This window comes from Malurus melanocephalus, unplaced genomic scaffold, assembly GCF_030028575.1.
Source record: "Malurus melanocephalus ecotype Western Australia unplaced genomic scaffold, MMel_1.1 scaffold_289, whole genome shotgun sequence".
In the NCBI taxonomy this organism is placed as follows: Eukaryota; Metazoa; Chordata; class Aves; order Passeriformes; family Maluridae; genus Malurus; species Malurus melanocephalus.
Genome location: NW_026623521.1, coordinates 735146 through 752161, shown reverse-complemented (window position 1 = coordinate 752161; position 17016 = coordinate 735146). Strand labels below are relative to the sequence as shown.

The following is a 17016-nucleotide window of genomic DNA, read 5'->3' as shown; positions in this document are numbered from 1 at the left end:
TTACTATAAAATGTCTAAAAAAAACCCAAAACAACCCTTTTGCACCAACTCTGCAGACACTTCCCAAAATCTGCKAGAAGCAACCCTATGCAAACTTTCCCTGATCCTCTTTACCTGTGAGTTTTTATTTATGTGTCCAAGTGAAGAACTACCATTTTTGTCCTTAAAAACAGGTATTTCACCTAGAGATTTTCTATAACCTGCTTAAATATGATAATCTTATATTTCTTATACAGAAATCCCAAGACAATGATGCCKGCAGTGCACTTACAGTGCATGTTGCAAACAACACACGACCCTTTCAGACAGTGAGATAAATCTCATTKCAAACAAACAAATGTTCTCACCGATGCAATTTGCCACCATAGAAGGGCTTGGTGTGAAAGTTAATACTTGCAGAATAYCCAGTTTTTGCACAGTTGATGTTGACTTTTCCTCCCAGCTCTACCCAGGGAACAGTTAAAATTGAGCGGGCGTATGCACAGGGCAGAGAGAACGTGTATTCTTCACCATGTTCCAGGAGATGTAAGATACCTGTGTGAAGAAATAAATCTGTAAATCAGCACCACTTCAGAGAAGGCCAAACAAGTTGTTGAAATAAACAGTCAAAACTACATCTGTCTACTTTTCCTCATAGCCCCTCACAGCAAAAAACTGAAAAGTTAAAAAAACTGCACAAAASTGACATTTATTAGATTCTAGGTAAAAACATTTTCCTGGAAGTACTAACTTGAACAATATGCATTTAGGTTTCTTTAGGGAAAAGCATTTCTCCCAATAACATTGCTGAATAAAATACAATACTACGCTATGCACATACTTTTCAGTAGTGCATGTAAGGGCTGGTTACTCTTACTGATGGCTCTGGAGCATGGCAAAACAAGACTTATGCTGACAAAAGGAAGTAACAAATTAATTTCATGAACTGCAATCCTAAGGAAGGCCAACACTCCTGTTTTCCCTTTCCATAATACACCTTACCCAATCTGAAGGCAGRCAGCAGAGACAMTTCTCCTTACTGCATCTCTCTCCCAAGGCAAACCCAATTCTTTCCTAACAGCAGCTTTTGGAATAAATGTCAAGAATCTCATAAAACACTAGAATTTTTCTTTGGGTTTTAAGATAAGTGGGGTTGATTCCTACAAAGGAACCAAAAGCACAAGATCTACCTCTTGCCCTTGCAAGAATACAGCACAGCATCTCACTGCTGCCTGCCCCAGCCCACATTCTGGAGCTCAGTATCCCTGGGTGTCTGACATCAGTATGAACAACATGGGGTATTCTGAAAACAGTTATGACCTGATTTGAGAAAAGATCTACAAGAGATACCTGTACAGCCAAAGATGTGCCTTTCACATACCCTGGAATTCCCTTGTTCAAGGTGYAGTTTATATGCAAGTGCCTGGAATCCCCAGGTATTGGGCAATATACACAGGGGRCCCAGAGTGGGAGAAGCTGTCTTATCTTGTGCAGTAGATACTAGTAACTAAAGGGAAATTACAGTCTGAGGGCAGTTACTCTTCTCTGTCCCTAAASRATTCAATTTTTCTAGSTAAAGAAAACCAAAATGTGCACAGGAAGATTAAGTGCAAYACAGGGAAATGCAACAACACCTCTATTTAATAAATGTCTTACGCAAATTAATTAAAAACGTGTTTACATCACAGTAACAGACCTTTGGTTTACAACTCAACGTTTTATTTCCAAATATAATTCTGATTTTTGGCAAAGCATAAGCCTAATTATTTTGCTCTCCCACAAGAAAATTTGCTGTTTGCAATGACAACCTGTRTCTTCTGAATATAACATCAAATTAATAGCATTTCAACAAACTTCTAACATGAACAAAGGACAGAATTTACACTTACCCTCGCCAACCATCGTCACTCCTATTGACATTCCCAGGAATTTACTTTTTGTCCAGACATGAGCATTGACACACATCTTTCTCTCTAYGCACTCAGCATAAAACCCTGATACAGGAGGATGGTGAGACACTTGCTCAGCTACAAAYTTCACCGTGTAATAGTCCGGCTCTGCTTGGCCTTCTGGATCCTTAGGCGGAGTTATTTGCTCCGAGGATGAGTGAGCAGAGGAGTTGGTGCCAGCATCRGTGGCCACGTTGCTCTTGGGCATCCTCCAGGAGCAGTGGAAGGTCTCCCCAATGATGGGGTTGTAGGGTTTCTTGGCAATGGCTCCCTTGCGGCCCTCGTGGAAGGAGGTGAGGTAATACTCCACAAAGCGGATCATCCTCTCCTCAGGGCTGCTGCCGTTCGTGATGGCGATGAAGAGGTCGGGGTGGGACATGAAGTCYGCGTACATCTCCAGCAACGACCGCTTCTCTAGAATGAACGTGGGAAGAACCACCTGAAAATAAAAGAAAAGCCGTAAGGTTCTAGTAAGGAAAACAGAAACGGGCATTTTATAAGGGAAGCTCTTGGGAGGAGGACTGTGTCCTGTTTGGGCACCACAACTTCAGAGTGCACTTTCTTGTCCCTCTTGTAAGATGTGAGCAAAATACAGTGATCAGAAATTCCAGAAAAGCAATTTACAAGGTGAAAAAAGTCCGGTGAGTACTACTGAGACTAAAAGGTTGAAAGGGACTAAGCGTAAAAAACAAACCAGGAAACAAAAGAAGAGCTGCAAAGAGAAGATRTGTCCCATGTGTCTGTGGAAGAGAAAGCAAGCATGAGGGAACTCAAATTATTGCAAGGAATGTTCAGAGCAGAAGCTAGGAAAGATATGGTCTAATGGAGAGAAAAGCCAGGAAGCTCTGCCAGCTTCAGCACCCTGATATTGTGTAYAATTCTAACAACTTCATTACCTGTTTTGAAGTCAGGTTTGTCCACTTCAGTGCTTTGCCTGCTCTGAAATAAAGACAATCCTCCCCACACAGCCAAAAGTCACAACTGGGAGACAGGCTTGACAAATTGTTTTAACTAAGAGGGAAAGATAGCCTAAATCCARTCTTCAACGTAAGTGAAAGAGTGACTTAATCAGTTCCTGGCTAAGCAGCAGGGGTTTAAGTCAAACCCACAGACAGCAGGAACTGTTCATATCACCTTTTTGTTTTATCTCCCAAGCTGTGAAACATAAGCTGCACAATACAAGTGTTTCCAGTGGCTATGTAGCTAGTGCTCAAAAAATAGCTTTAAAAAATAATTGTAATACATAATTCTAAGACAGAGTATGTTTTCCTAACTCCACGCTACTGCAAAATCCATTTATTTCTTTCAAAGTGCTAGTGCCTATGGCAAGAAGTCTTTAGAGGAGTCAATTGAACATAAGCTGGTAGCAACCTGATTTTCCCCACATTTGCTGCCCAAGTTGTCTAAYAGCACCTGCGTGTCAATTTTTCCAAACTGCTTTTGAGATCTGCATTCAAATGTAAATCCAGTTCTCTCTGGTGCAACTTTGCTCCTGCCTGCTTTTGAACAAACACAGAAATGAGAATAGGAAAAAGGCATAAACAGGCATCTAAGGATAGATGAGTGGAAACCAAGAGAAAATTTCTTTTCAGAAGCAGCATGGACACATGTGTAGTACACAAGTTCTGTGAAAAAGCATTATCAAGATAGAAAAGAGATCATGGAAGGAAAGAAGAAAGAAAAATATGAGTAAGCTGTAGAAAACAGCATGAAAAGACTGGGTGCAAAGGCTGGAAAGAAAACAGGGCATTAAAAGAAAACAGCACATTACAGGAAAGACAATAAAAACACAGTAGAAAACACAAAGAGATGGAAATACAAAAGAAAGAGTCAGCACATTTCACTTAAACCTCAGTCTGGGACATCAAATCTCAGAACCGGAAGTCGCTACTGGTCACATTTTCATATTAAACTTAATACTGCTCAATAAAGGAGTTGAGTTTTAAATGATAMTTCAGTTTTATTGTAGCCAGTCTTCACACTTCAGTTACTTACTCTTGTTAAGTCCATGCCAAGTTTCAGCTGAGACAAAAGATGCAAGATAACACTGCGCTGCTCTTCCACTGCTCCTAGATCATCTTCTTTATCATCACAGATATCCTCCAGCTCCTCATCTGGATTTATTTCTTCAGGTTCCTGGAATAAAAGCCATAAACTCAGCTCAAAGATGTAACTGGCCAGACAGTATTCAAAGAGGCCTTCATATTGTATTTAACTGTCCATGTATGGAAAAAAAAAAAAGATTAAATAAGCCCCTGCGGAGARCTACACAATGGAATCTTCTCCCAAGAGAAACAACAGCTGAAGAATTTTAACAGATATGAAGATAASTCAGTGCAGAGTCCCTCTAGAGAATTCAGGCTCAGATTTCTCACCCTCTCTCACATGGGTCATGGAAAAAAAAAAAAGCTTAAAAGACATTCCTGTAAATTTTGTGAGTTCACAGAATGTCAAACATCTAACACATACGCAGAAACCGCAAAGCAAAAGCAAGCAGCAATTCCAACCACCTCAATAACCACCTCCACACTACTTCAGCCTTTCCAGTGCTGCCATCACTACTCCAAAGGCTGTATCAAACTGTAGTTCCAAGTTACTTGACTACATCATTCCTGATAACTACAAGCAGCTCTTCACAAGCATTATCACGTTGCTATTAGTGTAAATACATAACAGTGAAGGAAAAGAAGTAACTTAGAGTAGTTGAATAAAACAACAAAACCCCACACATACCCACATTGCAGGTGCTGGTGCCTGTCTAATTAAAGCAGCCAGACTAGAAATCATACCAGCACCGTTTTAACAACCACCACCCCACAAGCAGAAAGTCAAATACTTCAGGCAGAAGGGATGGTGGCATTCTAGGGCTCTGAGCTGCTTCCTCCTGGGGCAAACAGCTGCAGGGAGGCAGATGCAGAAGGAAAAGGCAGGGAATGCCACAGGAAGGCAGCAATACACCTCTGCCTAAGCAAAGCTCTTTATCCTGGACCAGCTGCCCTGGCTCAAGGCAGATTTATGAACACATAACCACCAAAAACAAGGGGCCAAGCCCTCACACAGAGCTCAAATCCTGATGACAAGTGCGGTATCACGGAGGTGATTCCTTTCCAAGGATGCTATGCTCCTGTTCTCAGAAATAAAGGAGTTGAAAATACCTACAGGGAGTGCTAGTACTAGTCGTACCCCAAATACATTAAGTACTCAAACCGTGACTTGTTTATTTATTGAAAAGAAGGAATTAAGTGATTTAGATGAAGGCTCCTAGCTTCGTTTCATCTTTTCTTTTTTTAACTTTCTAGTAACTACTCTGTGCACTACTCYGGCCCATTTAAAAATCTATAAACTATAGCAAGTAAAAAAATCTTTTCCATTTCARTTTTGCTCTAAGACAGCTCAGTGCTATTGCAGAGACATAAAACAGGACATTATCTTTTCACAGTGACACAGTCTCAGCCAAACAACTGTGTGAAACCAACTAGCATAAAGAGGATGTAATTATGATTTTCTAGCTTAGTTTGGAAAACATGTTCTTCATCATAATCCCTGCTGTTTTTTTACTTCAGTGTTTTGCAATTTAAATCCATTTTGTCAGTTATAATGATGCAGACTGTAGCTGATAATGATACAGACTGTAACTGTATTTCAGATACATTAAATCATCCTGCAGTCAAATGATGAGCATTGCTCAGATTAAGAAAAACAGATGCAACAAGCCCTAGAAAAGAAAGATAGAGAGATGTARTAGCTGAAGACCAGCAATTTTGTCTTTTGTCTGCTTAGGCAGTTCTTCTTGGGCCTATTTTGAGAGTGTCATGAATTTCAGTTAGGCAGTTCCCTTGCATTTTTATCTAGAACAAGTAAACAATGAAGTGCAAAAAGCCTATTTCAATGCCTTGCATTACCACCCCARTTGGCTCCCTCCACTTGACAGAAGTTACATAAAGCAGCAAAAATTTGTTTAATAAACAAGGTAGAGCGTTTTATTTACTGTAACTGCCCTCACTCCTCCTCCAACACAGGTAAACAAAAGTATGAGAATAACTGTCATTGAATCATTTTCACATAATATGATTGAAACATTTGCAGGTATTTTCTCCAAATAATTCCCCACAGAAATGGGATGTTCACATTACCTTACCCTTGTTAGCTGGCAGGGCTCTGCAATAGACTGCTCTTCTCTGACAGATGCTGGCTTGTTTATCTCTGCCGGGAAATTCTGAGCTGCTCCATTTTTGAAGTGGTTTGCCAGAGAGATCTTCGGTTCCAACCAACTGATTGTCGTTCCTGAAGCAAAGGAAAGTTTGCGCTGTAACTTGCTCATCCTCTGCAAGGTCAGTTGCAGTTTTCAACGAAAGAGCAATTTTTTATGGAATAAGCTGAAAGCAGCCAGTTCCTCCGGCAGCCAATGCCTCCAGCAGCCACTAAACAAAGGTGGTGCAATGAGACACCACCTTCAGTGATCATTAGCACAAACACTGGGATTGGCGAGCTGTAATACATGCAACTTGGACTGGAGAAACTAGTTGGTGTCATGAAAGGTGTAATCAGACACTGCAGGAGGAACCCAGTATCACAGGAATGTTAAGCAGCCCTTACACTTTTCTTCAGCTGGCACAAAAGAAAAAAAAAACAAAACAAAACAGCTTTCTACTTATCAGCTTCTAAACCCCAACTTGGTTCTAGCTTAAAAACACCTAAAGCTGAAGTTCTGTTGTCAGTGTTTTCTCTGGAGAGGGTGCTTGGCTTTTCTCAGCTGCAGAGAAGGCAGCCACACACTGTTGAATAAATAATAGCTCTCCAAAAAAAAAAAAAAAAAAGCTGCAGGGTTTGGAAAGCAATTACCCACCTGATGATTCCAGCATCTCGAGTTACTCCCAGTTAATTTATCACAATGGGTCGGGTTCCTCATTAATAATACAAATGTTCCATTCTTTTTCAAAGGGTAATAAATGTACAGGTGATTTCAATCAGTTTTTACTGAAGAATACACAAACTGACAAACCATCTTGACTAGGTTGCAAACACAGAAATTATTAGGAAACCTGAAATTCTACCACCAGATAGCAGTTCCCTGTGCTTGGGAACCTATACTCAGGTGTCTGCTGTGTCTTCCTGTAYGATACACAATCCTTTATTTCCAGACCCCTGTCACCTGCAACTAGGTCACATCYTCAACCACAACAGGCAGAGTCAGCTTAATTCAGATTAACAGCAGCATTTCTACCAGAAAAAAAAGTCCAGCTTTCCTATTGACACCTCTTACACAGCAACATAGCTTATTTTCATCGTCCATTACTCATTAATCCTCTACACCATAAGAAGCAAGAGTTCCTGACCCACACTGAATTTAAGTATTTCAACAGAAGTTTCAAAGACATAAAAAAATAAGATGCTCAGAATGTCACTGCCATACCATTTTGAAAAGGTTTTACTTGTCTTTAAAAACTCTTCATTACACTTACTTTTTAAGCTGTAACTTTTGACATACTAATGYTTAACTGCATGTTCCAGGCTGCATTTAATCCATGCTCACTRCCTCTAYATTAACTTAAATTTAACAAATAGCYTCCCTTTTATATTCTCTATCAGCTACATCTAAAATAACCTTATTTATTACATTATGATTAATTTTTGCTGTTAGGAGGGCATATTTGAAAGATTTGAGCTAYCAGCTGTGTTTTAATCTTTGCAAATGAACAAGATACCACCTTAATACTTCTCTTCCACTGGAAAAGCACATTCAAATCTGCTCTCAGCTACTTTGCATAGGCACAAGTAATTCTCCTTGTGACCTCCTCCTCCCCTAAAGTCTTCAACCAAATTTCTTTTTAAACAGTTGTCAGCACTTTCCCTCTGATACAGTACAGACCTCTCAAGTTTTCACTTCCTACATTTTTCTTCAAGAGTTGCAAATTGTTGTTGCACACCACTTTTGACTTACATTTAGGAGGTTAATGAGTAAAACTTTCTTGTTCATCTTTTAAGTTTGTGATTCATAATACACCTTGATGTGTTGGGGCAGCATTTTCACTCTTCTGCTTGTTTTCTTTTTTAATTTGTTTATTTTTTTTTTTCATCTAAAAATATATAGACAACTGACACTCTCACATAATTTCTAATCCTTGGTTTTTAAACCTGGCTCCACCAGTTGAACCAGAAGTAACCCCCTGAGTCAAGAAGAAAAATCTAAGCTAAATGGATTTAAAAAAAAAAATTAAAAGAATTCTTGGCAATCCTTGAAAGGAACAAATATATTACAGTGTCTCTAGAAAGGCCACAGCAGGGAGGAGATGGAAGGCTGCAGAAAGACACATGCATTCTTTTAATGGTCTGTTTTTAACTCCAACCCCAGTAATGCATCATTCAATCTGCTGATCCTCTCTTCTCCATCCATCTCCCTAGGATATCACTGGAAATCTTCCAAGATTTGGACATGCTCATGCAGTATTTTTAGATTTGGCTATTAACAGGCAGATACCAACTGAATAGCAGTCAGTGAATTAAGCTTTTCCTTGCATGGTTTAAAAAACTAAAAACCTACGCCACTTGTCAAAAAAAAAAACCAAACCAAAACTATCTTTTTAAGTTATTACAGTGGTGCCCACAGGACCCAGACACAAGTCAAAACAACATCTTCAGAGTGCACATGGGAAAATACCAAAACAAAAATACTTCTGATGTGCACCTCCCACAGTTACGCTTCAACAGTAAAAAAATTCACAAAGAACAGGAAGAGTTCTCTCAGCATAACTTCAGAGTTTGGACAAATATTCTGAGAGACACCATTCAGTTTTTTGTTTTTAAAACAAAATTTTGAACTGAAATGCAGCAAAAAGATTAATTCAATCTATTCACATGTTCTCTTTCAATGACTCTGGTGGTTTCAGAACCACAACCCATTTTTATAAAGTTTTAATACTTTTTTACAATCTTTTTTTTCATCTTGGAAGCTAAATTAATTAGAGCTCTGAAATAATATGCCYTGGTAAAGCAAGCATCACAAATATGAGAGGAATAGGGGACAGATAAGGGGAGAGAAACTTATGAGTGCACTTTATTACAAACTTACTACACCTACTGATCTGTTCTGTAAGAGAAGAATTTGAGAATCCTAAAAAGCTCACAAAAGCACAAAGTAAACATATGAAAAAAGGCAGAATATGATGCAGAAGAATTTACAAACAAYCACGAGCACATTCAGTTCCACACACGGCACATGAATCAGGTAGAACAATTCCWCTAAGCTCCAACTTGCATAGAAATGATCAATTATGCAGACATGGCAACATATTTGTCTGCTGCCAGTCAATGCACATATTCCACACCATGGGCAGTAGGGTTTGAGGTTTGTGAGGTTTTTGATTATTGGGGTGGTCAGTTTTTTTTTAGGAGAACTCCTGCTTTTCTCAACCTTTAATCAATTTGTATTGGCTTACAAACCCATTCTCACCTCAGAATAGAAAACAACACTTGTCTTTAGACCATGGTTTTKACTAATACAGTAACTCAAAACAAGAATACTGACATTTAAACAGTATTAGTAACCAGTGCAAATTTAGAGTTTTTTTAGAGTTTTAGTGTATTTTAATGCTTAACTAGAAATGGAAGCTACGCCCATGTACTTATAATAGGTATTTAGTGTAAAAAAGCATGACATTTGACAAGAGTTGTAGTGCATACTACATGTCCTAGAATCTTCAATCCCATAAAATTCCCCCTCTWTTATTACTGTTCCTGAGTGGCCAGTTACCCCAAAGGCAGCCTTCTTGTTAAGSTGCCTTACATAGTTTATTCTGTTGAGTGATGTTGTACAACAATCAGATGTTATGCAGCTGCTGCCACAGACTTCTTGACAGAATAAATGATTGAAAATATATATATATACAACATGCACAGAGTTCCACCTAATACAAGCAAGATGGGCTCTGGAAAAATTCACAAGAAACTAGTCAGCAGTTTCACTTGTCCATGTGAAACTGGATTTAGTGGAACAAACATTCTTGCAAGAAGGAAGGGATTTGTATTTAACACAGAATTCTGCCCTCTGTGAGCACCTATACCCACCTGCTGGTAAGGATCCCTTTTGTTGAGAAGCATGTTGTAACTGGAGAATATGGAAACAGTCATTTAAGCAGTTCATGGTTGCCATGGAAGTTGCTTTGAGCATCAATAGGTCTTGATCCAAGGATGTAAGGTGACCGGAGGCAGGAAGGCATTCTATGCTCCTGATCAAGTCTCTCTGCTGGCCCTCAGCCTGAGACATCATCTGTCAAACAAAACAGTCACTTAGCAGGTAGTAGAAATGTTGTGTGATACCTGTTCAGCTGTGCACAGAGAGGATCCCAAATGATTTCAGAACAATAATAAAACTACAAGGTAACAGGTAAATGTAAAATTAACTGTATTTTTTTTCCTTGATGCAGCTGCTACACAGTCATTAAATGCATGATGAGATTCCCACAATACACACCACCTTATTTAAAATAGCAAAATAATATCAAAATGACTTAAAAAAAAAAAAAGAAAGAAGGAGGATTTTGAACATGATACTTGTTGCAGCAAATATCACTTTCATGACTAGCTGACAGGGATGGAGGTGAGGAGGGAGTCCCCTATGCACTCTGTGTGAGAAGTAACTAAGCTCTGTGCTCTGCACAGCATCGAATAGGATCTGCTATCTGTGGGTATCAAGATCTTTTCACTCCCTACAAGCAGAGATGCAGCACTTTAAAGGAAAATACCCTTATTCCTCATTTTGGCTCAAACCATACAGAATMTTCATTTATTGTCTGCACTGACACCACAGTGATTATCACTATCTCTGATTTATTCTGCAGGGAAGAATAAGAAGAGGGAAGAAAAGCCAGCAGGATTTTCACCTTCGTTCTGTGCTCAGACTGCAGCTGTCCTGTTGACGTTGTTCCCCTTGCTCTCCACCAAGCTCCTTTCCTCCTTCACACAGAGCTGCCCACCCRTAAATCACAAAATCTGCAACAGCACATCCACCCACACCAGATACAGGTGCAAAGCACACCAGCCATCAAGCAGCACTTTCCTCGTTACAGTCACAGAAACAAAATAGTATCTGATGTTGAGACACAGGGATGAAAGCAAACTCCTACACACGCTAGTCCCCTTTCYGGGGAGGAACAGCAAACACCATCAATGAAACTGGACAGGACTCCCTGCAATCATTATGTGTTCTGGCAGTTAAGGTAAATGTAAGGACAGATTTATTTAGCAGAGCAGCAGCAGAAATTCTTTAAAGAATCTTTAAAGAATCAAGTATTTAACTGCTCTGGTACTACATAGCTTTTTCATTCCAATTATTTAATTCCCAATCCTATCAGTATCTGACTGATTTTTTTTTTTCAGTACTACTACCTGAAATCCCTTCCAGGAACTGCTTTTAAGATTTTATGCAATACCTAAGGAACATGTATGCATCCTAGCTCATAGTGTGTGGCCTTTGGAACATTTATGGGCTTGGCTGTGTAGCATGTGAAGGTGTGAATTCACAGACCATCGACTCTTTGGAAGTGGTGTTAACTGTGCTGARTCAGCCTTAGCATATCCCAAGAGCAACAGGGCAGAAAGCTACTAAAACATTTAGTTATATATAGCTTTGCCTATGCAAACACACCAGCTGCTATCACAACATGTGTCTCATTTTTCTCCAGTCACAAATGTGATAAAAGCCTTTGTGTGCAGTTTTTTTCCCAACTTTAAAAAAGTGCATTGGCGTAAAAAAAGAAAAAAAAAAAAAACCCACACAAAACCCCCACAGCTAAGTAGTAGAAAAATCACCACAGTCCTTCTGGTGACCTTTACTGTCAGTAATTTCCTATGTTGTAGGCCCCAAGCACCTCACTCCAGGAGCAGGCCAAACAATAGGACAAGCCATGCTGTGCTCAGTATTGAAGTTCAAATAGGCACATCTTCCCTTTCAAACAACACACTTTGAACAGTCCTAAAGTTTTTCCTATTTCTACACTCAACTTTGAAAAATAAAAAAAAAACGAAATAGTGCCAGGAAAGGAAAAGCACAGTGACTAAAAAGCCTAAATCTAGGAAAACTACACAGGCTATTGTTTTCACTTTGCAAACACACACACCTGCATTTACTGCAAGTTAGCAAAATTATTTTCTTAAACCTCCTGCTTTACACGGTAACCCAATCAGCATATGACACATATTCAGCCAAGAACAAGGGGAAGTTGAAGGGAAAGGGACTGACAGAAGACCCAGCAATTGCACTGCAATTCATGGGAAAATCAAAAAAGGTCACCATGTAGCAGATCCTTTGAAAGACAAGGTGCTCTTMTGGCAGCTTCTCAAAAAGAATTTCTAAGTATTCAAGCTGTACCATGCTCAGGTGTAACAGGCATGTACTTGCCCTTCAGTATTTTAACTATACTTAAAAGATAGACACTATCTAAAAACCATTTTAGCTGAAAAAATGCAAGCAAATCAACATTCAGAAAAGCCACTACTACTGAGAATTCTTCATCTGTACAAGTTTTTAAGTTGATAAATAATCATGCTGTGCCACCAAACTCAGAAGCAATCAGAAGAGTAATAATGGCTTCCTGTTCTCTTTGCAATGCCAAGAAAAGTTATTTCACTTTATCCCAATTAGAGGACACAATCCACTGCTTCAGTRGTCCTGCTCATATATACTCCTCTTTCCTCCTTGATATTCTGAATGCCATAATGGTGTCTGAAAATTCAAAAAGTGAAAAAGCCATATCTGAAACTTTTTTCTCCTGAATACCTGGCAGGACTTCACACATCTCTGCATCAGCACTATAGGAGACTATACTGCTCTAAGAGGATAAAAMCAGGATGGAAGCAATTACCCTTTTGCAAGACATCTGCAAGAACAGTCTGCTGTGGAGAGACTCAGAGGTTAWAAGAGGCAGTTTAAGGTTTAAAGAGGCAGTCACCTTGTGTAAGCTACTGAATAATTACACCATGGTAGCTGATATAAATCAGGGAACAATGACAGCATTCCATACCAGGGAAAGTATCTACAACACCCATTTACCTGGGAACTTAACCACAGTTCTCAGCCACGTGTTTTAAGGTTAATGAGATTCAAAATACAGAGCACTCTTCTATCCCAGTTCATCTAAGCTCAATTTCACACTTTCTGTATCTTTATTTGCTAAATCAAAAAGCCCTCTATTAGAAACTTATTTTTGCCAAGAAATGTATCACACTACACTAATTACAAAATACTTCTTAATATCAATACTAACACTAAGTAACACAGATTTGCAATGTTTTATTTTTAGATAGGGAAGATCTATCCTGGAAATATTCACAAAYTAAAATCTACCAGTAGCCAGTCTGTTCTGTCAGTCAAGATGGAAAGGTAATTATTCTGKTTTTTTTCCCCCCAAAACACACTGTGCCTGTACTTGCAGTGAAAGAAAAGCAGACTTCTGAATTTTGCTTTGTTCAGGCACATCCATCCCTAGACAATTTGTCAAAATGAATCAGCATACCAAGAAGTGGTATTAGCATTCAGAAATATCAATCATGAGCAACTTCTCCTCAGTCATAAGGGATACAAGTACAGCTTAGTCAGTCCTTCTGTAGCTTGTCATGCRAAGAAAAGTGCACTAAAAAAGTGATGTTATATTCCTTACAGATATTCCCTTGTCACCTGCAGCACTACAATTTGCAATATGAGAACATAGCTCTACCTTCAGCATCAGGGTACTATTGCAGAGTACAAAAATCACAGAGTATACAGCATGTATTTCTGCAATTAGCCAAGGCAAGTTACTTATTCTCACACAGCTGTGCAATAATAGCCAAGGACATGCTACTGACAATAAAAGAACAGCAGGTTTCTCCACAGGTCTCTCAAAAAACTAATAAGGTAAGGTGAGGTAATTTAAAGCATACAAACCTCTCTAACATCTACAAGGTGATCTGGCTGCATAATGGGAACTCTTTTTCCAGCTGGCAGTCTGTGATGTCCAACATTGAAGAAGGAAACTGCATTCTGACTGGGTCTTCTCTGCACACCAGGAGAGTTGGCACTTCCTTGGGATGCAAGAGAGAAGCTGCGAGATTTCAGAGGAGGGTTGTTCTAGTGAATAAATAAGCATATTGAGAAACATTTACAATTAATCCTAATAACCAGCAAATGTTCTAATGTGAAATGCAGGACAACATTTTAATTTTTAATTTTTTATACTGCAAGGAAAGATGGCAAAGCCCTAACAATGTGTTAGTAGCAACTGCTAAGTATTTTCCACAGTCTGCTTCTAGCTGCCCTGTTTAATAGCCTAATTAAGAGCAATCTGTGAAATGAGATTGATCAGTAAGTATCACTTGTCTGACTTGAAGATCAGTCCTTGATCTGTAGCACMCCAGAAATCGATTCCTAACAGCTCCTGCAAGGAGAGAGCTGACATTTAGGAGAATGGAATTTCATTTAGAGCTATTAATTCACCTCTTACAACAAAGCCAGCTACAAGATGTTGATTGTAACTTAAAAGCAAGATTTTCTTCAGGTGTCAGAGCAGGTGTTATGGCAATCAGGAGGCTCTATAAAATACATAATATTTTATACATTATATATGTACCCACCACATGGTTAGCAAATGCAAACATCAGTACAGATATAGTGTTGAGGACTTTTTTCTCAAACATGGGAATTCATCCTAAATTTATTTTTGGGCTGCTGAGTGGTTTTTTTTTTTAAAAAAAAAAAGTAAGGGCTCAAAAAAACAAAAAAAAAGAAAGAAAAAGGAAACAAAAAAGTAAAGTTCCCAAAATGAAAGGGCTTCAATAACACTGGAGCTGTATTTGCAATTACTTCTACCACCAGCCTAAATGATTCTTGCCCATGAGAATATCARTCATACCTTTCCAATCGCTTCTGTGTGATGCTGTGTGCAAATCTGTAGCCTGCTAACCCAGTGCTGCCGCTCTTTAGCATCAGTAGCTAATAAAAGCAAACCAAAAGTATTTTGTTAAATCAACACATTCCAAAGTATGGGCAGAAAAGATTGCTTAATTCTTAAAAAGCACAAGACTAGCAGTGCAAAGTAATCTATTTTGAATCTAAAATTTGTTCACTTGTGATAACTGTAACATTAAATCAAGTTCAACATAAATAGTCCATGCTTTTTTCTTTCTTTATGTTATTTTTTGTGTTACAAAATTAATTTTAAAACATCATCAAACCATAACTGCCTTCACAAATAATATAATCTAACAACACRAAACATTTTCCTGGAATAAGAGTAAGGTACCTCAAATTAGAAAATTACAGCAAGTCTTCAAGGGAAGAAATAATCARAATTAATAGCCTGTATTTCTGCAGCCCACAAAATCAGAAAATGGGCTTTTACAACCACCATGAGGTGGCTAACAAACCAAATGGTGGGAATAATTAAGTTCTCAGTGAGCATCATCACACTACTGTTACCTACAATGATTTAGAAAACTTTGAATCAGTACAATTTAAGGACATTAAACATAAAGATTAAACCCCGTTCTACACTTACGAAGTGTGCCAAAGGTCACCAAACCCAAACATTATGGAATTATCCATAAATACAGACCATTTCTTGCTGAAGAGTGGATGAAAGTTTTGCACATAATTCTCATTGCAGCACTTYGCCAAACAAGTTTTCCTGCTTTGGCCCTGGAGCCAAGCCCAGCCCAGCAGCCCCAGGTGAGAGCCAGGACTGTCCTCTAGTGGAAGGATCCCCTGGCCAAGAATCCAGGTCCTACCTCTTAGTTTATACTGCTCCCCGCTGGCAGCATTGACTGTGAAGGTGTGAGAGTCTTCATCACTGGGTGAAATGACAGCTCCAGCCAGCTGCAGGGTACCTCTGGGCTTCAGGTGTCTGGACTGCTCATTCACAAAGTACTCCAGCAGGCCAGCATCGTTGTTTAACACAAAAAACCTGCAATGATAACAAAGCAAATACACTAATAAAACCAGCTCCTTTTCCTTTTTAGTTTTTTTGTTTGTTTGTTTTCTTTTTTTCTGGTGCAGGTGGTGGTACTGGGAGAAATCAATACTTTCATTACAAGCTGGCACAGATGGGATTGGGGCTAAAAGACTTGAGTCAGGACATCCCCAAACAAGTGAATTACATCCCCAAGAGGGCATAAAAATTAATTTGTTGTCATTTTTTTCTCAGCAAGCAGGGATTGCACAACAGAACAACATGCCCACAGAACAACACCATCCCAAGATTTTGGGAATTAAAAGTGATATCCTAAATCATTAAGCCTTAATACATCCTTAGACTACATACATTAACCCCAGATACAAAACAGTAGAAATGCAAACCAGTGAAACTGAAGCAATTACAGATTTTTTTTAAAAGAATTGATGTGGACATGATGTTTAACTTTCACTTGAGTTTAATGATGAGTACATTGACATGAGTCACTCCATGCCAGGGGCAGCACACTGCGGTACAGTAAGGACTTCTCTCTCCAACATTAATGTGGTTGCACTGTGCTGCTCTATGAACAGTCTCAAACAAGAAACCTGWCCAGAGAATTTCACTTGACATGCAAAAGCAAGTTATTCTAGGGGAGAGAGACATCCTGGAGAACTAAAGGGAAAAGCCAGCTTGAGTTTGAATTTACAGCAATGAAGTCTTAATTTTTTTAAGTGATAGCATTCTTTGGCATAAAGGTGAAGACTTAACAGAAAGCACAAAGACAATATTTTTAATGGAAAAAGAGAAAAAAGCTAATGCTTTTCATACATATAGTTATAAGTCACCAAATGAGTTAACTACTTTATATTGCCTATCCCTTTTTTRTATTTATGCCTTACTACAAATTATTCATCTACATATTAGCTTAATCTATACTGAGAAAAGCATAAGATTCTTGCATAAAGTTTGCCTACTGGAAAAGGGGAAATCTAAGTATTATTACAAAAATCTGAAACATGTTTATTTAGATGCTGCAGAGATCAACATTAGCAAAAAGCACCATAAAAGACTTACCGATATTGCCAACCAGTGACAAGATTGGTGTATTTCATTAAGTAGCCATAAATATTTTCCATGTGATCGCTATAAAAAGAGAGAGAAAA

The 17016-nt window shown here is 38.7% G+C and overlaps 1 protein-coding gene across 1 annotated transcript in view; it reads right to left on the bottom strand.

Moving 5' to 3' along the window:
• The window catches only part of OSBPL11 (oxysterol binding protein like 11), a 38185-nt gene that overhangs the window by 7235 nt on the left and 13934 nt on the right, over positions 1-17016 (bottom strand). Inside the window, exons 2-10 of the mRNA XM_057376726.1 lie at positions 16928-16996; positions 15687-15862; positions 14813-14892; positions 13849-14031; positions 9993-10194; positions 6067-6212; positions 3924-4064; positions 1869-2367; positions 348-534 (exon numbers count right to left, since the gene is read on the bottom strand). Coding sequence (XP_057232709.1) covers positions 348-534; positions 1869-2367; positions 3924-4064; positions 6067-6212; positions 9993-10194; positions 13849-14031; positions 14813-14892; positions 15687-15862; positions 16928-16996 — 1683 coding nt within the window. The remainder of the gene's footprint in view (positions 1-347; positions 535-1868; positions 2368-3923; positions 4065-6066; positions 6213-9992; positions 10195-13848; positions 14032-14812; positions 14893-15686; positions 15863-16927; positions 16997-17016) is intronic.